The 22,812-nt window shown below is 40.6% G+C and overlaps 1 protein-coding gene across 6 annotated transcripts in view; it reads right to left on the bottom strand.

Moving 5' to 3' along the window:
- Positions 1-6,978: 6,978 nt before the first annotated feature.
- ccng1 (cyclin G1) overlaps positions 6,979-22,812 on the bottom strand; it is a 28,074-nt gene continuing 12,240 nt past the window's right edge. For 5 of the 6 annotated variants that reach the window (XM_059990567.1, XM_059990565.1, XM_059990566.1 and 2 more), the window contains 6 exons: positions 21,636-21,908; positions 16,658-16,911; positions 15,394-15,472; positions 15,216-15,314; positions 11,212-11,410; positions 6,979-10,323 (listed from right to left, as the gene is read on the bottom strand). In XM_059990567.1, the coding sequence (XP_059846550.1) occupies positions 11,213-11,410; positions 15,216-15,314; positions 15,394-15,472; positions 16,658-16,911; positions 21,636-21,908 (903 nt within the window). In that variant the 3' untranslated portion in view covers positions 6,979-10,323; position 11,212. Of the gene's footprint in view, positions 10,324-11,211; positions 11,411-13,367; positions 13,849-15,215; positions 15,315-15,393; positions 15,473-16,657; positions 16,912-21,635; positions 21,909-22,812 lie in introns of those variants that run through there. The other variant, XM_059990569.1, reaches the window with a different exon arrangement.

The following is a 22,812-nucleotide window of genomic DNA, read 5'->3' as shown; positions in this document are numbered from 1 at the left end:
TTTTAACACACCTTCTAACACAAACAACTGAGAATTCTCACTCTCCACTGGTACCAAGGTTAACCCTTTCTTCACAGAACCAAGTCCATCTGACCCAAAAGGACTGCATTCCTTTTCAACTAAATCAGATACCTCAGACTTTTCCTGAGTTTCATTACTAGGTTCAGTACCATGTGCATCCACATCTTGAACACACTCAATCGGGACATCTACCTCTTCCAGGCTTTCCATACCTGTCCCTTTTTCAAATTCTAAGTTCCCCTGATCCTCCCAGTTGCTCTCTGGGCAACTCCCATCCGGAGTAAACTCAACCCTGCGGGTTAAAGCAACTTCATCTGCCAACCCAGCAGACTCCTTCAAGGTAATGGCATCCTTTTCATCTCAGACTGCCCTTATATCATTATCGGGAACACATTTAAATTTTTCAACTTCAAGCTGCTCTGTCAAGCCAGACAGATCATCCATGTCCAATCCTGGACCTTCTAACTGCCTTATCTGTTTCTCATCTTTACTCTGTGCCTCTATACATTCTCTTTTGGCTAAGGGTAGGTTTACCTCCTCTCCTTTACTCTTTCACCTCCCTATTCTCCGCTTTACCATCCCCTAACCCCTCCTGGTACAGGGTCGGTAAAAACGTCTCAGCCAATTCGATACTGGACTCATTTAAACTGGTCTCTTTCTCAGCTGCCATTCTAGACATGCTGCGAGTGATTGCGCATGCGGGATAGATCTTAGAATCCAGGGGTGGGTCCTCAGCACTCTCAGGCTTGCTCGTTAATTTCACTGCTGAACACGTCACCACCTGTTAAATCATTACCAAGAAGGACGTCCACGCCGTCTCTCGGTAATTCTGACCGCATCCCTTTCAACTGGTCCAGATACCAGGTCACATTTTAAAATGATCCCATGCAAAGGCGCAGCTTCTGTCCCTTTTCCTATACCTCTTAAAACTACCTCTCCAGAATCCGGACCAAAATCTAGCACCTTACTTAGGATCAATGACTGATCATCCCCAGTATCTCTCCAGATTCTCACTGGAACTGGGGTCTCTCCTTCTTTCACAGACACTGTCCCTTCTGAAATAAATTTCTCACGCCCTTCTCATACTCTATCTACCTTTGCCTTCCTCGTTGATTTATTGATCGACTCAATACACCCTGTAGGGACTGCTGTTTTCCCTTTTCCTGTCTCCTTCTTCGGAGCAAAGCACTTAGATGCATTATGACCAACCTTTCCACAATTATAACAGGTCAAGCCAGGAACTTTCCTGCCAGCCTGCTTGTCCTCCTCCTCACCTTTACCACTAGCTCCCGGCTTATTCTCTACCTTAGCCGGTGGACTTTCTTTACCATCCCTACTGCCTTTCTGGTAACTGTTATTTGAGGAAAACTTTCTCCTGTGGGTTAGGGCATATTCATCTGCAAACCTGGCAAATTCCAATATAGACTTATTCGGCTTCTCATTCAGATACATCCAGATATTATCCAAAACACAACCTTTAAATTCCTCAATCAGAATTAACTCTCTGAAATGATGGAAATCCTCCTCCACCTTTTCTGCAGCACACCAACGACCCAAGAGCACACCCTTTTCATAGGCAAACTCTGCGTACGTCTGATTCCACAGTTTCTTTAAATCTCTGAACGTTTGTCTATATGCCTCAGGTACCAACTCATAGGCCCGAAGGATAGCCTGCTTTATTTCCTCATGATCCTCAGACTTGTCCATGGACAATGCCGCAAATGCCCATTGAGCCTTCCCTTTTAATGCACTTTGTAACAACGCCACCCACTGATCTCTGGGCCACTTCTGATTTACTGCCACCTTTTCAAAATGCAAGAAGTAACTATCAACATCCATCTCCTCGAACGGAGGTACTAACCTAAACTCTCTACTATCATTAAACTTCTCCTCTCTTGAGCCTTCCTCTGTCTTTTCCCTGTTGCTTTACCCTCTCTATTTCCAGCTCATGTTGCCTCTCTTTCTCCCTTTCCTTCATCTGCCTTTCAGCTTTCTTTTCTTCCTCCTCTGCTTCCAGCTGTTTTAACCTAAGTTCATGCTCTAACTCAGCTTTTTCCTTCTCCCTTTTTGCCTCTAACTCCTTTAGCTAGAGGTCATACTCCCTTTTCTTCTGTTCCGCATCCAACCTTAATTTTTCCAACTCTAACTGATCCACCCCAACAACTGGTTTCTTTTCAGGGAACAGAACCAATGCATCAGGTATGAACACATCCTTGGATATATAATACTGGGCCATGGCCCTCTGTATCTCCCACTTTTTCATTGACGACTTCACATTCATCAATTCAGCCTTCCTGGCAACCTCTAATGCCCCCGCAGTCGGGTCTTTTAAAAATTTGACAATGTCCATCTCTGCTGGTTTCCCATCTGGTTACCCACGCAACCAGATCAAATATTGGACTTATAGCCCGATTCACTGGCCCCACAATTTGGTAGGGCATCCTGGACGAGCCCCCAATTTGTTACGTACCCCGTAACTGGGTGTCTTACCAGCAAAGATAGAAGTGTCCGTTGGAGTCTGGTACTATTTTCAAAACAGTGCTTATTAGTAAAATATACAAATGAATATCAACAATGCAAATATACAGATAATACACGTTAGCAATACTAAACCTAAAAGTGTGGGTATAATAATAATCATTAATAAACAAGCTCTAGCGATGTCTAGGGGATAATGAATAGTCATATGTGAATATAAAGTTCAGTTCAGTTCATACAGGCTGAGGTAGTTGTTGGTCGATGTGTTGTAATTGTTGGGGAGAGAGAGAGAGAGAGAGAGAGAGAGATCAAACAGTGACAGCCAGTCAAATCTTCCTTTACGATCTTGATCTGTTGATGTGTTGTTGTGGCCATTCAGGTATGACCCCTCTGTCCTTTAGCTAGACCGTTCTTCTGTGGTGGACTCGTTACCCAGGCAAAGGTGGACATACACACAAGCCCCCACCGGCCTCGCTATAAACACTGAGAGTTAAAATTGACCAATCCTTCATTTGGTCTCCAATGCCCCACACTTTTCTCGTGGGTTCTGTTATGTACCCCGTAACTGGGTCACTTACCAGCAAAGATAGAGTGGTCCGTTGAAGTCTGATGGTACTATTTTAATGGTATTTATTGATAAAAATACACAAAAATAATATCAATGCAAACATACATATAATATACGTCGTCAATACTAAATCTAAAAGCGCGGGTATAATAATAATTGATAAGAAATAGCTCTATCATTGCCTAAGGGATAATGTATTGTCCGATGGAAATATAAAAGTCACTCAAGTTCATTCAAGAGGCAGCTTTTGGTTGGAGAGAGAGACGGATTAAAACTTGCCCATTCCTTTTAAGATGTCGATCCTTCGAGAGTCGTTGGGGCTGATTTATCCTTTGTTGTTAGCTAAAACCGTTCTTCTGTGGCAGGGCCCACCAATTCCGAGGCAAATAGAAAAGGACACACGTGGCTTTCCACCGGCTTTCACTATTACACTGTTACAGGATGTCTAGCGTTTCTTCTGGTGCGTCTGAGGGGCTGTTCCCACAGACCCTCTTTTATCCCCACTCACGGGGTCTCAGATATCAATCAGGTTGGGGAGGATGCCATCCCCCAACCAGCCCACGTTGCCTGATTCCTTGAGGGCATCGATGAATAGCACACAGCTCAATACACAATTCCGTCTCCAAGAGACAATAGCCATTATCAATGGTTCCGCCTTTCGGAGGCCAGGACACATTCCAAACTCTTTGTGGATTCTGCATGTCTTTCTCTCATTTCCTGGGTCTCCTGACCTGAATTAATAGCGATCTTGTGATTCTCAAAAAGGAGGGGGGGGGGAGCACAGGCGTAACAGTTCCAAAACTTAAACAGTGCTCCCTAGTGTGTCTCTTGGTGCGTCTGAGGGGTGTCTCCTCAGACCTCACTTTTATCCCTACTCACGGGGTCTCAGGTGTCAATCAGTTTTGAATGGCTTAGCCCAGGCATAGGCAAACTACGGCCCGGGGGCCATATGCAGCCTGTTAAGCTTTTTAATCCGGCCCGCAGAACTTGATGAAATTATATTAATAAACCTTGTTAACGTTTTTTCCCCGCAATTCTGGCGTTTTCCCAATAGATGACGCACTCTATATACATTGACCTTTGTTGAGGTGCAGCGTATTACTCCACATTTGCGCTTTACTCTTTGTTTGGCTCGACCTATTTGTGTGAACAGGCGTTCAGCGTCATGAACATCAACAAAGCCAGCCACAGATCCAAGTTAACTGACCAACACCTCAGATCCATCCTGAGAATCGCCACAACAAAACTAAATCCAGACTTTGATGCGCTGGCTAAAAAGGGAGACCAACAACACTGTTCCCACTGAAATTAAAAATAAGTTTCTTTGTTGTGTTATGTAAAAAATGCATTTGAAAATATTTTTTTCAATAAGCCTTACATGTTACATGTCATTTCTGTTAAGTGATGGACATGAGTAGTGCGCAGGTGCACGTACGTTCTCAAAATAAAAAATGCGCTCCAGATCAAATAATGCGCTCCGCATACTGGCGCGCTGTCACTGTTCTGTCCTTGTGCTGGTCGTTGTTGAGTTTTGGCACAGGGGACAATTGAATAAGAAGGAGCAGGACAAGTAGACCTGCATCTCCTACCGTTTTTGAAATAAAGGCAGTCAGGAGGAGAGTGATGATGATAATATCTTGAAGGATAACAGAATTTTCAGTGCTTTAAAATAATAACTGTTACTATTAAAAAAAAGCTATTTTATTCATTTAATTTTCAGTGTTTTAAAAGTCATTTCAATAAATAGCTGAATACCATGGGACTTCAAAGACAGATATTTTGTTGTAATGCATTTGTTCATTTTCAATTGAAATTAAAGCACACGTTTTCTACATATCCCATGATATTTTATTTTCTCTTATGAGGTGTATTACCAAAACACTCTGTCCATCTGCTCCTGGTCCAGCCCCCCTGTCAAATTTTAGAACCCTTTGTGGCCCACAAGTCAAAAAGTTTGCCCACCCCTGGCTTAGCCCATCAAACCAGCCCACTCCAGCTGTCCACTGAGGAATTTTAAAGAACAGAATAGTACCAAGTAAACAGCCCTCTCCAGAGCCGTGAGTCTTACAGGAGTCATAATCTGGTCTCTCTCCCTTGTCTGAAGCAAATGTTCCAGTCCAAGTATGTTCTGTTCTATCTCTTTCTCTCTCATTAACAGCCTGGCAACAGTAACGGTTTGTAATTCTCCCAGAGGAGGGGGACATGGGCAACCTTGCACCCATCAGAGCTGTTCATCCCTTATAACAGATGAGACTTCCTAAAGTTGAGGGTATGGAATAGCATGGTAGGCGTTCTTGATGGACCAGTGTGTTATTTCCTCTGGCATTGCAAGTTGATGGTAGTTGCTTAGTGATTTTCTTTTCCAGACTGGCCTGGTTAAAATCTCCCAAAAACGATGGTGAAGGCTTTAGAGTGTGCTGTTTTGTGCATGTTGATCCCATTGCTCAAATCATCTAAAGCCTGCTTGACATTGGCCTGAGGTGGAATGTAAACTGCTACCAAAATGACCCCGTTGAATTCCCATAGAAGGTAAAAAGGACGACACTTTACTGCTAGATATTCCTCGTCTGGTGAGCAGAATTGGGACAGCACTGATATATTTGTGCGCCAAGAGTAGATCGTGAGGCATATTCCTCCACCTCTGCTTTTGAGAGATTCTAAATCTTGACCGTGTGTAGTAAACCCAATCTGGATCGCTGCATCTGGTATGAAAAGGGTTAACCAAGGTTCCATGAAACGAAGGCCACATGAGGTCCTAATGTCCCTCTGATTCAGCACCCTGGCTCTGAGATCATCGATTTTATTCATCAGAGACTGCACGTCCGCCAGCAAGATAGTCAGTATAGGGAGTTCAAAAACCCCATTTCCTGAAACACACTTGTAATCTTGATCTACACTCGCGCATTTTCTGTGGTGTCCTCGGTGGGCACATTTGACCACAATCGGTGTTGTTTCTGTCGGTTTTAAGCATTGATAGTTTGTTTAAAAGCATTAAGACATTGTTGTTGACCTTGGAACCAGGTGTGCTTTTTAGCTGTATCAGGCTGAAATGGGAATATTTAATCCTATCCATTGAGAGTATTGAATACAAGGGTTGGCATGTTATACAAGACTGAGACCAAATTTGGAGTACTGTGTGCAGTTCTGGTCACCTACCAACAGGAAAGGTATTAATAAGATTAAAAGAATACTGGAAAAAAATAAAGGTGTTGCCAGGACTTAAGCACCTGAGTTACAGGGAAAGGTTGAATAGGTTAAGACCTTATTCCCCCAAGTGCAGGAGAATGAGGGAAGATTTGATAGATGTGCAAGAAATTGAGGGATGGAGACATGGCTTTTTCCACTGGAGGTTGCGTGAGACTGGAGTTAAACGTCATAGGTTAAGTGAAATATGAGAAGCTGGTGAGAGTGTGGAATGAGCTGCCAGCAGGTGGTGAACACAGGTTTGACAGCAACATCCAAGCAAAGTTTGGAAAGGTGCATGAACGGGAGAGGCATGGAGGGCTCTGGTCTAGATGTGGGTCAGTGGGACTAGATATAACAGCAGTTCAGCATGGACTAGATGGGCTGAAGGACCTGTTTCTATGCTGTTGTGTTCTGTGATTATGACATGGGTTGAATTATTCCATGCCTGCTTAAGCACCAAGATCATCAGCTGCTGGAAGTCAAAGAGCAGATGTGGTAGGGATCATCCTGATGATGAAGGATCTTGGCCTGAAATCCCAACTATTCACTTTCCTCCAGAGATGCTTCCTAGCCTGCTGAGCTGCTGTAGCATTTTCTGCTACTTGCACAGCTTAAATGTCACACTTTGTTTCCTATACCTCAAACACACTATTTGAATAAAGTCAAAGAAGTTTTTCCCAAACACAATTCTTCAACCATTAAGTTAGAATAACTGAAGAGCAATATTATGGAAATGCAAGTGTTTATTGAATAAAATGGTCATACTTCAGAACTTATATTGAAGTTTGGGGACAAACTAAGAATTAATACAAAGACAAATACACTGCACTGAGATACTTATCAGCAATAGTATTTAGAGTACTACTGCATCAATAGGTTTAAAGTATTATTCTCTTCCCCTAAAGGCTAGGTCATCACCACAATGCACAATGTAAACTATTATTGAAAAGGCTCATCTTTAGAATATAAATTGTTCAAGCTTAAATACAATGACAGAAAAAAATTCAGTTGTTTGTAACTTTTGTTTCCCCTTGTAGGTTGTAAACTAGTTTATATTGCACTGATCAATTCATTCGTTAAAACACATGTTCAGTTTAAATAAGTTAAAACAGAGCTGCAAGCTATCATTAACAAGTTAGTTAAATGAATAGCACTAAAAAGGGACAAAAGACACCTCCCCAGCAGGGTCTTAACGATGTTCTATAAAAGTTTAAATATATTAACATTTTCACCAGTTTGACGTCAAACATAGTTTTCCTCATACACTGGTTTAAAGATTTTGAAACAAAATAAGAGAGTGGAAAAATTTACATTCTGAATCACGTAGCCAGTATAAAGGTTTCCAGTTTTTCTTCCTGCATAACACTTTCTAAATTTATCAACTGATTGTGTAGCTATATCAGAATGTACTAATTGCAAGAACAGGCAGCTGTGACAACAACTAAATTCCAGACTCACTGGCCTTAATCAGAAGCAGTAACTGGGACAAGGTAATCAGTCTGCAGAAACTGAAGCTAGAAAAGGTTCAGCAACACACCAGCAGTGTGGATACAATTCACTTACAGAAGCTCTCCAAGTTGCTACTGGGCTGAAAGGAAGACATTTTTGATCAGGCCAGTTCTCACCTGTCATTTTGGGCAGATATAGTCTTTCTTTCCATTTCTCCACCCCCCCCCCCCCAAAAAAAAGCAGAATTAGGCCATTTGGTCCATCAAATCTGCTCCAATTGGGGCTGATTTACTATCTCTCATCATTGTCCTGCATTTCTCCCATAACCTTTGACACTCTTACTAAACCCATCAACTTCTGCTTTAAATATACCCAAGGACTTTGTCTCCAGGGCTATCTGTGGCCAGGAATACCACAGGTCATCCCCCTCTGACTGAAGAAATTCCCCCTCATCTCTGTTCGAAAGGGATATTCTTTTATTCTGAGACTCTACCCCCTGATCTCAGTCAACTCTGCACACGTTAAGGTTTAAAGGGCAGCTAAATCTGATTCTAAACCACTTTGTTTCTAGCAACTCCTAGACACGTACACTCACTGGCATAATTTCACAATTTGGGAATATTTAATCTTGTGGTTCAACTCTGTTTAAGACTGTTGCACGCTTTTCAGATTACAGTAAATAAAATGTTGCTGCTGATTACCTACTAACTTAAACCACCAGAGCCAAAATTAATTGGCAACATGGTCAAAGGCAAACATTATCCAGCAAAGTCAACACAGTGACATCAAGTATTGAATACAAAAGGCATGCTGAGAACCCTTCAGATATGAAGTATATAAGCATTATTTATAAGATTATAATATGCAGCCCTTTGGCATCAATTCCCATTCCCAAGTTGGGAGCCCTCAGCACATGCAATAGATATAGCATCCTTCTACTTCAGTATTTTTGATCTCGTTGATCAGAAATCCTATCTTTCCCTTTAACAAAGAACATCACGGTTGATTTTATAGAATAACTTCTTTATGGTTTTGATACAACAGCCAACATACTGAAAATCCAAAGTTTACTAACATTTGTGACCAAGGGAATTTCTACTCCAAGTATACATGTTATCAGGAATTACAAATATAGTATTAATGAGTGACAAAGCCCCAGTCCAATATCTTTGCCAGGTAACAATCTTACAGTGCAAGAGCTCACACTTGTTAAAATTATGTTTTTTCTCTGGATTGTTTTGTAAGTTCAAATAAACCCTAAACAATGTTTAAATTTTAAGTAAAGCAAAGCACAGCAACTGTCTACTACACAACAATCGAGTGAATAGCTGCCCATAACAATACAAAATTCCTATGAAAAACAGTACTAAACTCTAGAGGTAGTCAGAAAATCTCCCAAATCCATAAGTGCTCAGGCAATATTCAAAATGTTCTTTTTATCTCAACACATTGAGAATGTTACATCAAGAAACTTCCATTTCCCCTATTTTTCTCTACAAGAGAACTCTGAAACTTTTGAGAAATGTTTTGAAGTGGCTGAAATGAACATTGGTGTTGCCGTGTTCTAATTCCTTAATGTAGGCCAATCAACGACTGGGTAAAGTGTAGAATACTGGTGAGGCATGGCTAATATACCAGTTTTACGCACAGAGAATATTGACATCTACTAATACTCTTCTTGAATAAAGGCCTTCCGTAAAGTCACTAAATGGAGAATTAATGCTCATTGTGAGCTCGGCTGAGAAAAAACTATTTTTAAATCCCCTAAATTACAAGTTAAGTCATCCAGATGAATGAGATCATTAGCTAATTATACTCTTCTTTTTCAGTTAGAAATATACGCAAGGTAACCCGTTTCAAGTGCAAGTAAATTACTAAATAACTTAAGGTGTGGATAATAAAACACGAACCTCTTGGCATAACACCTGAATTTATAGAACACACCTTTCAACTCAACTGCTTACTAACAACGATTAGATAGAGATGTGCAACTGGAAGTAAAGAGCAAATATGATTTTCCTCATCTAAAGTCTTTTCAAAACCAGCAAAATTTATATCTGCAAATCTTTCAAATCAAGACTTATCATACATTAAATCTTAAAAAGTAGCCTTCATAGATTAACTGCAAATAAATCTATTTCCAGTCAATTTACAGATACATCTGGCATCTTATTGCAATTCAAACTTTCAGTAAAGGATAGAACTAAATAAAGGAAGTCATCACATTACAATGATTCTCAAACTAATGGAGATTCCTTCAGGGGAAAAATCAATACATTTCCACCTGGATCCCCAAAAGAGCAAAAGTTAAAAGGTTCAACTGATGTGTTCAGATTAAATTAATGAGATTGGATAAAGGATGATGGGATACAAAGTCAAGATCTGAATGAGCTTTCAAAACATGATTATCACCAAGCGAAAATAGTTAGGCATCCTATTGGGAAAATAATAGTGAAAAAAGTAACCAGTGTTATTTTTCAGAACCACATCCCACACGATGTTTCACAGTAAGCTGCAGAAATTGAAAGGTCACTTCTTCTGAAGGTGAAAAAATCAGTTCACTGTTGTGGCACTTAATGTGACAATGGTCAATCTCTTTTGTTGAGTGATATGTTAAGGTTCTGTAGAAGAAAAAAAAACAAATCCATGTTGAACTTTTGCTTAAAATTAATTGTACATTGCATATCTCCATATCCAGGCAGTGTGTCTAACATTTCATATTATCAGCTGACCAAAAAATTCATACATATTACAGATTAAGCACAAAAAAATTCTCCAAATGCAATTGAATTAATACAATGACTCAAGTGGATAACACTGAGCATCTCCTGTCGTCTTTTGCTGATTCATGGTATAGCACTTAAAATTTAACAGCTTAAACTTCAAGATCAAAGTTTAGAGCCCTTGGTTAATGTGTCACATGTAGCTTTCCTGCCTCAGATGCAATCATTTATGTCCAAATCTCACTCACGAGACTGAAGGACAAGTTCAGCCGGGCAGTGCTATGGAATAATGAGGGAATGCTACATTACAAGTCATGCCTTATTGGGCTGAACTTTTAAAATTAGCCCCTTTCTACTTACTTGGTGATATAAAATCTTACGCATTGGGAAAAAGGCATGGGTGTTCATCTGCATCCAGACCAATACCCATCCTTCACTGAAAACTCTTATTTAAGAAAAACCCCAAAACGAGAATTTTAATCTTACCCTCCTGAAGTTCAGAAGCATCATTCTGCTATTAACGAAGTATTACAGAGGAATATGTGCAGTTTGTTCGTGTCACGATCTAATGCTGTCAGAATGGGCTGTGGGCTTCTGGAGTGCTGTGTTATAATCATCTTGTGACTATCTACTGTAATTTCAGTTTGGTCATTTTTGTACACCATTATTAATATATGGTGTAACAGAATTCATGAAGGGACAAATAAATTCAAATGAATGATGGGGAAAAAGGAGAAAACAACACTTTATAAAAGCAGAACAAGAATAAGTTACGCCAAGCCGTACCTTATTCAGTGCTAGTGGTAACTTCAGGAATTGTTGGAAGAGGATTTACACGATGGTAACTTTGAAGCTGCCGAGACGTGCGCCTTGAAACAATCCACATGAGTTTTTTGTTATTTGGTCTTGAGCAAGTGGATGATGAATATTCTGCTAAACATTTTGCAACAAGTTCCCTCCAGTAGAATAAATCAAGATCACTTATCTGTTGTGAAAAGAAATTGCTAAACTTCAATTTCTTGTATAATGGTGAAAAGTATCAATGAAAGATGTTTATTTTCAAGCACAGCACACCACAAATTCAGTGCAAAATATCAATGATATAGTCTTGAACAACGACGAACCAAAGTACAAGCATGATATAGGAAAATAAAAAGGGCCCCGAATCAAAAGTGCTTAATGATCTTTTCCACATAAAAATCCAACATTGCTGGATTAGACTCTTATTATTTTCTTTGCAGTTGAACAATTTATGCTTGCTTGTATTTTCCGTAACTCTCTACATACATTGACTGTTCAGTACAACTCCTAGTGGTCACAGTGCAATTGTTCCTTGTGTACCCTAATGGTTCCAGTTCTCTCTTTCAGGAAGGTTCTTCGGTAACACATTATTTGAAAAGGATCTATCTGATTGGTTAACTCTTATCTACTAATTTGAATTGATTGTCTTGTCTATGACAGAGCATGTTAGCCTGCCATCTTTGCCTCTTTTCCTTCCCCTACTCCCCTCTTGCTACTCCATTTCCAATTCTCTTGGTTCTATTAGACCAAATAAGATGATCACGAAGTAACAAGTTTTGTGTCTCTTTAATAAATTCCAAAAAAACTTTGTATCAAAAACATTAGAATCTGACATCAACTTATATTTCACTGGCACCTTTAAAATAAAAATCAATTCTACTCTGCTAGGTGAATGCTGCTTCAATGAGAGGCATACAGGTGCCAGAATTATTGTGCCAGATGCCATTGATTTTCTGACAGAGCATCTCCAATGCTTGCTCCGTCTGGGGCGGGGGTCGGCAACCCGCGGCTCTGGAGCCACATGTGGCTCTTTTACGTCTGTGCTGTGGCTCCCTGTTGCTTTGGGAAATAATTGGTTGTGGCGACCCTTTTCCTGGCACATCCGAACCTGCTCACAATTAGATAGCCTACGGGGGTTTGCGAGCACAGAGCTTTGGAGCCTCTGCGCCATGGGGGGGGCAGGTTGAGGGAGGCTTAAAAGTGAGGCTGAAGATTTCGAATAAAGTTTTTTCCTTCGACTGCAGTTACCGACTCCGTGTCGTAATTTTAGCGCTGCATGTAGCACACCGCTACATGGTCAGTATTTAATTAAAATGTATTTTATGTTAGTTTGTTAGTTTTTGAAATGTAAATCTAAATTTGAAGATTATGGTGATCTTGTACAATCTAAATACGACGTTGTGGCGACCCATTTCCTGACACATCCGAACCGGCTCACAATTAGCCAGCGTTCAGGCTAAGGGAGATAGCCTACGGGGGTTTGTGAGTACGTGTCTTTTGCCGCATCCGCGCCCATGGGGGGCGGGTTGAGGGAGGCTTAAAAGCAAGGCTGTTTAGTTTGAATAAAGCTATCTTTGACTGCAGTTTACTGACTGCGTGTAGCACACCGCTACAACGTGTTTTTATCGCTGGCTGTCCAGAGGGGAGGTGCTGAAACGCTTTGTCGCGTGTCTGGAAGAAGTGAAAACTTTCCTGGGCAGCAAAGGGCTCAACTTTCCTGAGCTGGAACAGCCACCGTGGCTGGAAAAGCTACACTTCATGGTAGACATGACAGCGCACCTGAACACAGCTCTTCAACGGGGTAAGGACGTACAGCCCTGCACATGTTGGAGGATGTTTTGGCATTCGAGCGCAAGTTGACGTTGCTTGCCACAGATTTACAGAAAGGCACATTGTCTCACTTCCCCAATTTGAGAGAGTTCAAACAAGGTCACGACATGATAAATTCGGAGTATTTACATTCTGCAATCATCGCAATGCAAACATCGTTTGGGAAACGCTTCTGTGAGTTCAGAGAGGAAAAAAACACATTATCCTTCCCGGTCACTCCCCTAAGCATCAATCCATCCCTACTGAATACGACTGCATTGTCAGGTGTGAGTCAACCTGAACAAGTATGATAAATATTTTAATTGCCTATTATTTTACGTATATTCATATGTTTTCATTGTTCAGTGAAATAGTCCTTTTATTTTTCAGGTTGACAGCTGGCTGACGTTATTTTTGGTTTGCTGCTGGCGGCAAATTTAAGTTTGGCGTTTTTCATAAATACAAGAAGGACTCAAATAGACGTTGAGTATTTTACTTAAAAGTAACCTTCAACCCAACGTCTTTTTTTCGGAGTTCAAAATGTTTTTGTTGCATGCAGAAATGTAATTTCGTTTTCTCTGCAGGAGTTCATCAATTTCATAAATGCAGCACATTATAGTTTGTTTATACTTAGCATAAAGGCAAAACAAAACGTTGTATGCAGTGTTATTTCATTTTAAATGTCAAACGGGTTTTGCGGCTCCCAGTGTTTTCTTTTCTGTGGGAAACGGGTCCAAGTGGCTCTTTCAGTGGTAAAGGTTGCCGACCCCTGGTCTGGGGAATACATCAGAATATGTCCAGCAAGTATGGAAACTGCAAGAGGTGCAAAACAACAACTGCTAAGGGAATACCAGTAGACAGTCCCCACCCTCTTCTCCCAACAGAGCAGCAATGAGTGGGACTGGCATTAATTGCCCAAGTAAAAAGGGTGATTGGGATGCAACAAGAACTGGTAAATCATTGTCACAATCAAGGTAAAGCAATCCTCTCTACAATCTAATCTTTTAATACCAGTAATGAGCAGAGAAAGCCCAGATGAAACGAGCCTTCACACCACAATTACAATACAACCAACACTGATTGGTGGTGGTGGTTGGCACCTGTCTGTCTGGAAGGCCAATGGGTAGTGATCATCATCATCACAAGCCTGGGTGGAAAATATGGGGATCCTGAGATGCCCAGTCATCAAGATCCCCGCCTCTCAGACTCAGTGTAGTCTTAAGGAAAGCTTATGAAGTAACACGTTTTGCACCAGTTTAGCTGCAGGAGCTGTCGGAAGGATGTTCAATGATATTGATTAAAAATGTGTCGATGAATGATTCCCTTATTCATTAATGAATTGGCATTCTAAAAGTACTTCTGGTAAAGCACAATTCACCCTAAATTCTTGAGGGCATGAAGCCCACATCTGCACAGCTCGGTTGAGTACGAGATAGCTACAGCCATGTCCTGCCAGGCGCTTTCTCTGGTGACCCACACTAGTCACGTAGGCTCCTTTGTGAATAGGAGATTCCAATTACCATGCACTCTTCTGCTAATAACTTCCATGTCCCTTTGAGTGAACATTCAACCACCTTCCTTTCCTACAAATTCTCTCTACTCCAGGTAGCCACAGTAAATGCTGCTGCCATCTGATTGCCAATGCTAGTTTTGCCCTGTTGCTCAAATTGAATTTCACACTGTCTCAATCCCTGTTTATTCATCAGTATTATTTATTTTTCTAAATATTAGCACCATTTGTCTCCTTTTTCACATTGATTTTTATCAGTTTTTGGTGTTTATAGTTTTTTTTTAAATTCTATTGCATTTCTTTATTTTCCTGTGAATGCCTGCAAGAAAACAAATCAAAGTATACATCTGAGATATACATTGATAAAAAATTTACTTTTAAAACTTTGTTGTGAAATTATTTTAAAATAAGCTGGGTTTATAAACCCACATAAAATAATCATCTGATCCACTCTGCAAGAAAACAAAATACTTGGAGAGGGAACAACAAATTCTTCCTCCATCTTCCCTGCCCACCAGACATCTAAAATGCCTTTAAATCCACATACACATTAGCATTTACACACACCTTCTCATTTTATAGTCATTACTTTCAAAGATGTACAAGAGCTATTTTAGTTGTAAATCACAAGGTAAAAACCTGGTCTCAGCACATGCACTATGCCACTTACTTTGGAATGCAACTGTAAGCTCTCAATAGTCTCCAATACATCAAGCAATTTTTGAGTTTGGACCTCCAAAGCAAGGACTGACAGTGCCAAGATCGACCCCTAAAATATAAAGCAGATTATTTGGAAAATGGAATAATTAATTTTCCTTTAATTTTCTTTCACTGGCTTCAAAACTTACTTTTGTCTTGCAGAAGATAAAGTGACAACTACAAGCTTTGAGTTGGGATTCAAGTCGATCAAGGTTCAGCATCTCCTTTCTAAATGAAAAGAAGATTTGTCAGGTAATCCAGCAATACCAAGTTATCCAGGCCTCAACATATTAACAGTACACTGCATCCTTTATTGCTACATACAAGAGACTTGGCCCTTTCAGAATCATTGACATGATGAGGTAGCAGGCCCATCCTGCCCAACAAACCTGCCAGCCAATTACACCCATGTGACCAACCTATAAATCTTTGGAACGTGGGAGGAACTGGAAAACTGGGATGAAATTCACTGGTCACAGGGAGAATACAAACTCCTTAGACAGTGGTAGAACTGAGCCTTAACCATGCCACCCCAAATATAGCCAAATTCTCAAGTCAAACAAGTTCAGAAGTATGGAGAACAAGCAAGAATTTCTCCTTTCGGACCACACCATGGAAGTAACCCGCAGAGCATCTGCAGTTGAGAGTGAAAGCCTGACTCCCAATTCATCACATGGGCAAAATTTGTGATGCGTTAGGCAGAGGACATTACCATGTAGAAAATCTGCTAATCCTCTGGAAATTTTAGAGCTAAATTGGCACCCATCAGAAGTACAAGAAAGATTAGGAACTGTATCAGGGAGAAATAATGCACTTAAGTAATTTGTGTTGTTACAGCAATAAGAGCACTAAACCACTCCTACCTTTCATTGTCTCTACTTGTGTTTGGCTGGATTATTTGACAAGTGCATTCATTGCCTTACATTTTATTTACTTACTGAGATACAGCACTGAATATGCCTTTCTGGCCCTACAATCCGCACCTTCCAACAATCTCCCAATTTAATTGTAGCCTAATCCCGGGACAATTTACAATGATCAATTAACCTACCAACCAGTGGGTCTTGGACTGTGGGACCGTGGGAGGAAACCCACAGAGAGAGAACGTACAAGCTCCTTACAGGCAGCAGTGAGAATTGAACCTGGGTTGCCTGTACAGTGAAGTGCTGTGCTAACCACTACGCTACTGGACTTCCCCTTTTATAAAATTAAAACAAGGACCAGAGTCCAGCATAGAATCGCCTATAAAGTTTTCAAACTCAATGAACAGGTTAATTAGAAACCCTAATGCCAGTATCAGTCAGTATGTATTGATAGTCGCTTACCCTGACGAATAACACTCACCAAGCTTACAAATCTAGCTCTACTGTAATGAGAATTCTGCCCCAAAAAAAACCAAATTATTAACCATACCTTTCAGATACAGAACAGTTCTGAATAAACTTGTGGTATAGTCGCAGAAAGTTCAAAGCAGTTGGACCTTTCACCCTCCAGTGCAGCTTTTCTAGGATAATATTCTCCATCCTCATCATATCTGAAACCGTGAATCTGTACTGACTGATTCGGATCAGGTCACTGGCATGTGGAATTATGCGTTCCTCTTCGGTTGCCTTCACAGCAAGGTACATACAGCAAAGGCCAACGCAACACAAGTGTTTTGGCTGCACCTGGAACCAAAGAATATTTTACTAGTCAACTGTAACACAAAATGCTGGAGGAACTTAGAAGGCCGTGCAGGGAATAAACAGTCAAAATTCAGAAAGAGACCCTTCATCAGGACTCGGCAACATATCCAATTGGAAATTCAGCAGGATATGGTCATTCAAGAATCTACAAGCTCCACAAGCAGAGAGCAAACAATTAAGATAAAAATAACAGTGGCTTCCCAAGTCAGATTTCCCTTGAAGTATTGGTCTTTTCATTTAAACTTTTAGATTCACCACATGAAAGCATCTTCATGTTCCTAGAGGCATCTTATTGCAGGCCTGATCAACATACACAGAAGAATTATAGAACTATAAATTATTTAAGGTTGCTCATGAGAGAACCTTGTTTTAATATTTTTTAAAAAATCAAGTGTGGATAAAACATTTACAAGAAGCAGTGCCCATTATCAAAGCCCTTCACCATTCGGAATACAGGCGGCCCCCATTTTTCCAATGCTAGCTTTACAAAAGCTCGCTGTTACGAAAGACCTACATTAGTACCTGATTTTGCTAACCAAAGAGGATTTTCGCTTTTACGAAAAAAGGCACCTGCTTTATATGTGAATTTATCCCAAGGAAGACTACCACGACTGTGAAGCCTTGTGCGGGCAGTTGTGTGCGCATGCGTGTACGTGAGTAGCTGTGTATGTACTGATATTTTTCTCGCAATCAATTTCAGCTCAGGGTCTCCTCGATTTTGGTAAGTGAAACTATACTGTACATAATATTACTACTTTATGTAGGCTGTATATTTATCATATCATTCCTGCTTTTACTATATGTTCGTGTTATTTTAGGTTATGTGTTATTTGGTATGACTTGGTAGGTCATTTTTTTGGGTCTGGGAACGCTCAAAATATTTTCCCATATAAATCAACAGTAATTGCTTCTTCACTTTACGGCATTTTGGCTTACAAACGGTTTCATAGGAACGCTCTACCTTCAGATAGGGGGGGAAACTGTATGACCTGTTCTTATTACTATCAGAGTACAGGAGTCCAGAGAGCCACACTGAACAATTCAGCAACAGTTTCTTCCCTTCTGTCAGATTTATGAATAATCCTCTTTTTTTTCCACAATCTGTTTTGTAATTTATAGTAATTTTATGCCTTTGTACTATACTGCTGCCACAAAACAACAAATCAGTTAAGACTGATAATAAACTTGATTTTCTGATTCTAAAATATTAAGTCTTGTCCATTAACAGACAGGTGTTTTTATTCATTTTAGAATGTGCTGGGGGAGGGGAAAAAGGGGTGGTAAGGTTACTGACACACTCTGTGAATCAATCACAATGAACAAAGCAGTTCCACCTTCCATCACACTTTTTTTGTTGACAACTAACCCCAGTCCAATTCCAAATACCACGAGATCCAAAGGCAATGTGACAGGCTTGTGACAAGAAAGTTGAGAAATGCCAGTATTTCTGTGCCATCCTGCTGGCATTTCCCCCTCACAAGTACCACGTGAACACAGAAGACTGAAACCATATTGCTGTTTTCCAGTTATGCTCAAGAGTTGGACAATTCATCAAGTCTGATCATAGAGCGAGAAACTGCTGCATTTTCCCAGCAGTAGTACAGGTGTCCCCCGTTTTTCGAACGTTTGCTTTACGTCAACTTGCTGTTGCGAAAGATCTACATTAGTTACCTGTTTTCACGAACAGAAGGTGTTTTCACTGTTACGAAAAAAAGGTAGCGCGCGCTGAGCAGACTAGCTCCTCCCCCGGAACTGCATTCTAGCTGGTGTTGCTTAAACGCATACCTGTGAGCATCTGTGCTTTATGTCAATTTATTTTGTGCATCCGTTAGCAAGATGATTCTGAGGTATCGGAAAAGCCTAAAAGAGCGCGTAAAGGTGTTACACTTAGTGTAAAACTAGACATAATAAAGCGTTCCGATCCGAACAAAGTAAGGACATAGTGAGTTTAGCTAAGGGTTTGTGGAAGTTGACGAAGATGATGCTGAAGAGGTTTTGGCATCCCATGACCAAGAACTGACAGACGAAGAGCTGATGAAGAGGAAAAGATAACAATTGAAGCTGAACGCAGTTGCAAACAGCCCGAAAGTGAAGTCATCCAGGAACTGAACAGGAAACAATTGTGTGAGATTATTGCAGCAATTGACAATGGTGCAATGATTGCAGAAAAATATGACTTTTAATTTTGAAAGGGTACGTAGGTTTAGGACATACTTGCAGGATGATTTGAGTGCTTACAAAGAGCTAAGATAGAAACATGCACGAGGCTAAGCAGTCAAGCATACTGTCGTTTTTCAAGCCTTCCACATCAGCCACAGCAGACGACGAAACTCGACCTTCGACATTGAGGCAGACAGACATAGAAGATGACCTGTCTGCCCTGATGGAAACAGACAACGATGAGATGACCCTCCAGTCTCCTCTACCTCCCACCACCCCAACCTCCGACGACTCAGCCTAACACACCATCATCAGTGTATTCGCTGTCTTCCTGGTTCCGTTAAGTGAAACTACACTTTACATACATTATTTCTACTTTATATAGGCTGTATATTTTTGTGTTATTTGCTAGCTTCATAGCTTAAAGGTTACTGGAAAGAGTGTTTCTGCTGGTGGCGCTTGCGCCGACTATTTTTGCCGCGAGTGCTGCTGAGAGCACTTGTGTGAAATATTCGCTGCTGTGGACAGTGCTGCAATAATTGCAGAAAAGTATTCCTACATTATACAGGCTGTGTATTTATCAGATCATTCCTGCTTTTACTGTATGTTAGTATTATTTTAGGTTTTGTGTGTTATTTGGCATGATTTAGTAGGTTACCTTTTGGGTCTGCGAACACTCACAAATTTTTCCCATATAAATAAATGGCAATTGCTTCTTCACTTTACGACATTCCGGCTTACGAACCAATTCATAGGAATGCTATACCTTCAAATAACAGGGGAAACCTGTATGCGATCACTCGAATTGTGTATGACACTCTCCTAAAGAGTTGTCTAATAGGCGATTGTCAGATGGCTGTAGAGGTCAGTCCAGGCTCCACGTATTCTGACTAGTGACTTCCAGATCTCACAATCCTGTCCCCTTTGCCACTTGCTGATAGCCATGCGACTTAATCCACGATGTTCAGATGGATATCCTTAGTGGAGAACGCCTGAGTGTGACACTTTTTTTAAACAAGTGTGAGGAGGCTGATGCACAGACAGCCACCATATGGTCACTGACAGCTCGGGGTCAGGATCCAGCGGCGTGGAATGCAAGACGAATGGGAACCCTTCACTGCTGCAGCTGTCCTCCACCTTCAATGCCATTGTGATGCGTCATCATCTTCCACTGAGGTCCTGATTGGATCACTGTCTGGAACTGCCCCCTGACCTAACCACCACAAGTGACCCTACCAGGAGCTCAGTTCTACATTACTAAATTCCAGGCGCCATTGCTCTCGGGGCATCAGGAACTCACAAGCTTCTCCACTACAACAAGGCGACAATTCTCAAATTCTCAGAGAAGACTTCCCCAACACTTCCACCGATAACTTTAAGTGGAAGTGTGTGTTACTCAAATATTCAGGCAACACACACAAAACGCTGAAGGAACAAAGGCAAGCCAGGCATCATCTATGGGGGGGGGGGGGGGGGGGGAGTACAGTTGACGTGTTAGGCTGATACCCTTCAGCAGGGCTGGGATCAGAGGGGAAGCAGTGAGAGAGGGTTTCACTGAACTCTTGTCGAAGGGAAGATTTAAACTTCTTCAGAATACGCAGTCCTGGAACAGACTTCGTAGTGTAGTAAACAAATCACAAACAAGAGAAAACCTGCAAATGCTGGAAAACATTCCCCAGGTTAGAATGACTGCTGGATCAAAAAGCCCATTTGTACTGACAGAGAAGGAATGGCAAGAAATAGTTAATTTACATGTTTTTGGAATTAGTCAAAAATGTAATTGTTTGTAGCAGTAATATTAATAGGTTTTAATAATATTTAAATATTCCTTAATTAATAAATTTCACTGACATTTGAAGCCCTTAACAGGTCTGACAAAGTTTGAGGCATTACTTAGTTTGATTTGCAAAGAATTTTTCCAGCTGTTTTACAGATGGGACTTGATCAGCTCCATCTATACGATGTCTTTATGTTGGACCAGGTCCAGCTGCTGCTTGTGGTCTCTCCGTTTTGGATTGAGACCACAACTCTAGGTAGCAAGTCAACACCAGCAGATCCTTAAAAGAAAGTCAATACATAGGTTTGTAGGTGCACAGCAAACAGAAGGCGCTCAAAACCGACAGCAAGGGCTTCCCACTATTTTATACACATTAAATCAGTACAAGGTCTGCATTCTAGTCCAGACGGGTCACATACTCATAGCTATTACCAAAAAGCTGGGCACACTTTCAGTAAGGTACACTTCTGCACAGAAAATAAAAGGCAGAACTGAAGGGTGTGTCACAGCAGTGAGAATTCTATACATATCAAAAGAAAGTTCATTCCCCATTCCCAAAATAACAAGTTTCCAGCCAGCTCACATTATCCATTTCATTCCCCGTACTTGGAATACATTACTGAGTCGCAATCCAAGTTGTGAGAGGAAAGACAAACGATTTAATTTAATTATAGAAACTACTTGAAAACATTTGCGCAGGATTTAATACATCTATTATAGTAACCTTAGTAATATTTTGCTCATGCATTAGCAAAATGCTCAGCCTTACCTTCATTAGCCCCAAGAATCTATCAAGTAAAGAGACAGCCAGGACGAATGTGTCTGTGCTAAATCCAAAGAACTGGGACAGACTTAGAAGATCCTTAACTTCAAGATTTCTCAGATGTACAGTCATCCGAATTCCATTTTCTTGCGCTGATTCAATAGCCTTCAAACCACTGATTCTTGGTTGATATTTTGGTTCTTGCTCTAATTGTGCAGTCAGCTGGTTCACGAGTGCCACAACTTCTTCATTTGCTTCTTCTGGTTTAGTTCCAATCATCTTAAATTGCAAAGTTTAAAAAAAAGTGACATCACTTAACAGCTTCAAACAACTAAGAGAACTCTATAGCACTATTGCGACGTCTATTCAATTCTAAATGCAATTTAAGAAAGTACCCAGCTACTCTTCCTGACGAGTGAGTCTTCAAATTAACATTAATTTATTGTCAGTCCATTTTCTTGCAAAGAAGCACCCTTAACCTAAAGTTTAAGCTCACTGTACCCACATTCAAGAATACCTTCCAACCATTCACACTTGAGATGCCCATCCATGGTCTTAAATTTACGACTGTTCCATTTTTTTCTCCCAACTGATTTTGTGGGAGCGGACCTTTCAAAAAAAATTGTCCTTAACACCATTATATAATTTGTGATTAAATTAGAAAACAGAATAGCAAGTTCTGACTTTATCAATGATTTCAAACATTTAAAACTACATGATCATGGACTGAAATGCCACACTTCCCGTGACCAAAGAGAGCACAGCAGGCATTCACTATGTCCACAAAAAAAAATGTGGAACACGTGTTGCAAAATAATTTCTCACATTCTAAGTATGCACAATGGATTTCTGCCCCATCAATGACAAGGGCGGTGAAGAAATTATGGCAGACTTGTTTCTATGAAAAGCCAGCAATAACATGCAGTCATTTAACAACAAAGAAATCTGAAATGAAAAAGAAATTATGCAGCCAGTGCACAAGGCCAGATGGTAGTTTGAGAAGTGGCTTTGCACCAGTTCCCCCACATAAATTAGTGGCACAAGAATAAAGCAACATACCCAGATAAATCGCAGTCAAAACTACATTTTAAAAATTCATTTGCACAGCAAACACAAAATTAACAAACTGGAATAAGTTAGGACACATGGAGAAACTGTCATCATTTCTGGGCTCCAGGCTCTT

Source organism: Hypanus sabinus, chromosome 15 (assembly GCF_030144855.1).
Source record: "Hypanus sabinus isolate sHypSab1 chromosome 15, sHypSab1.hap1, whole genome shotgun sequence".
Classification (NCBI taxonomy): domain Eukaryota; kingdom Metazoa; phylum Chordata; class Chondrichthyes; order Myliobatiformes; family Dasyatidae; genus Hypanus; species Hypanus sabinus.
Note: the sequence above shows the minus strand (reverse complement) of the source record. Positions and strands in the feature narration are given on the sequence as shown.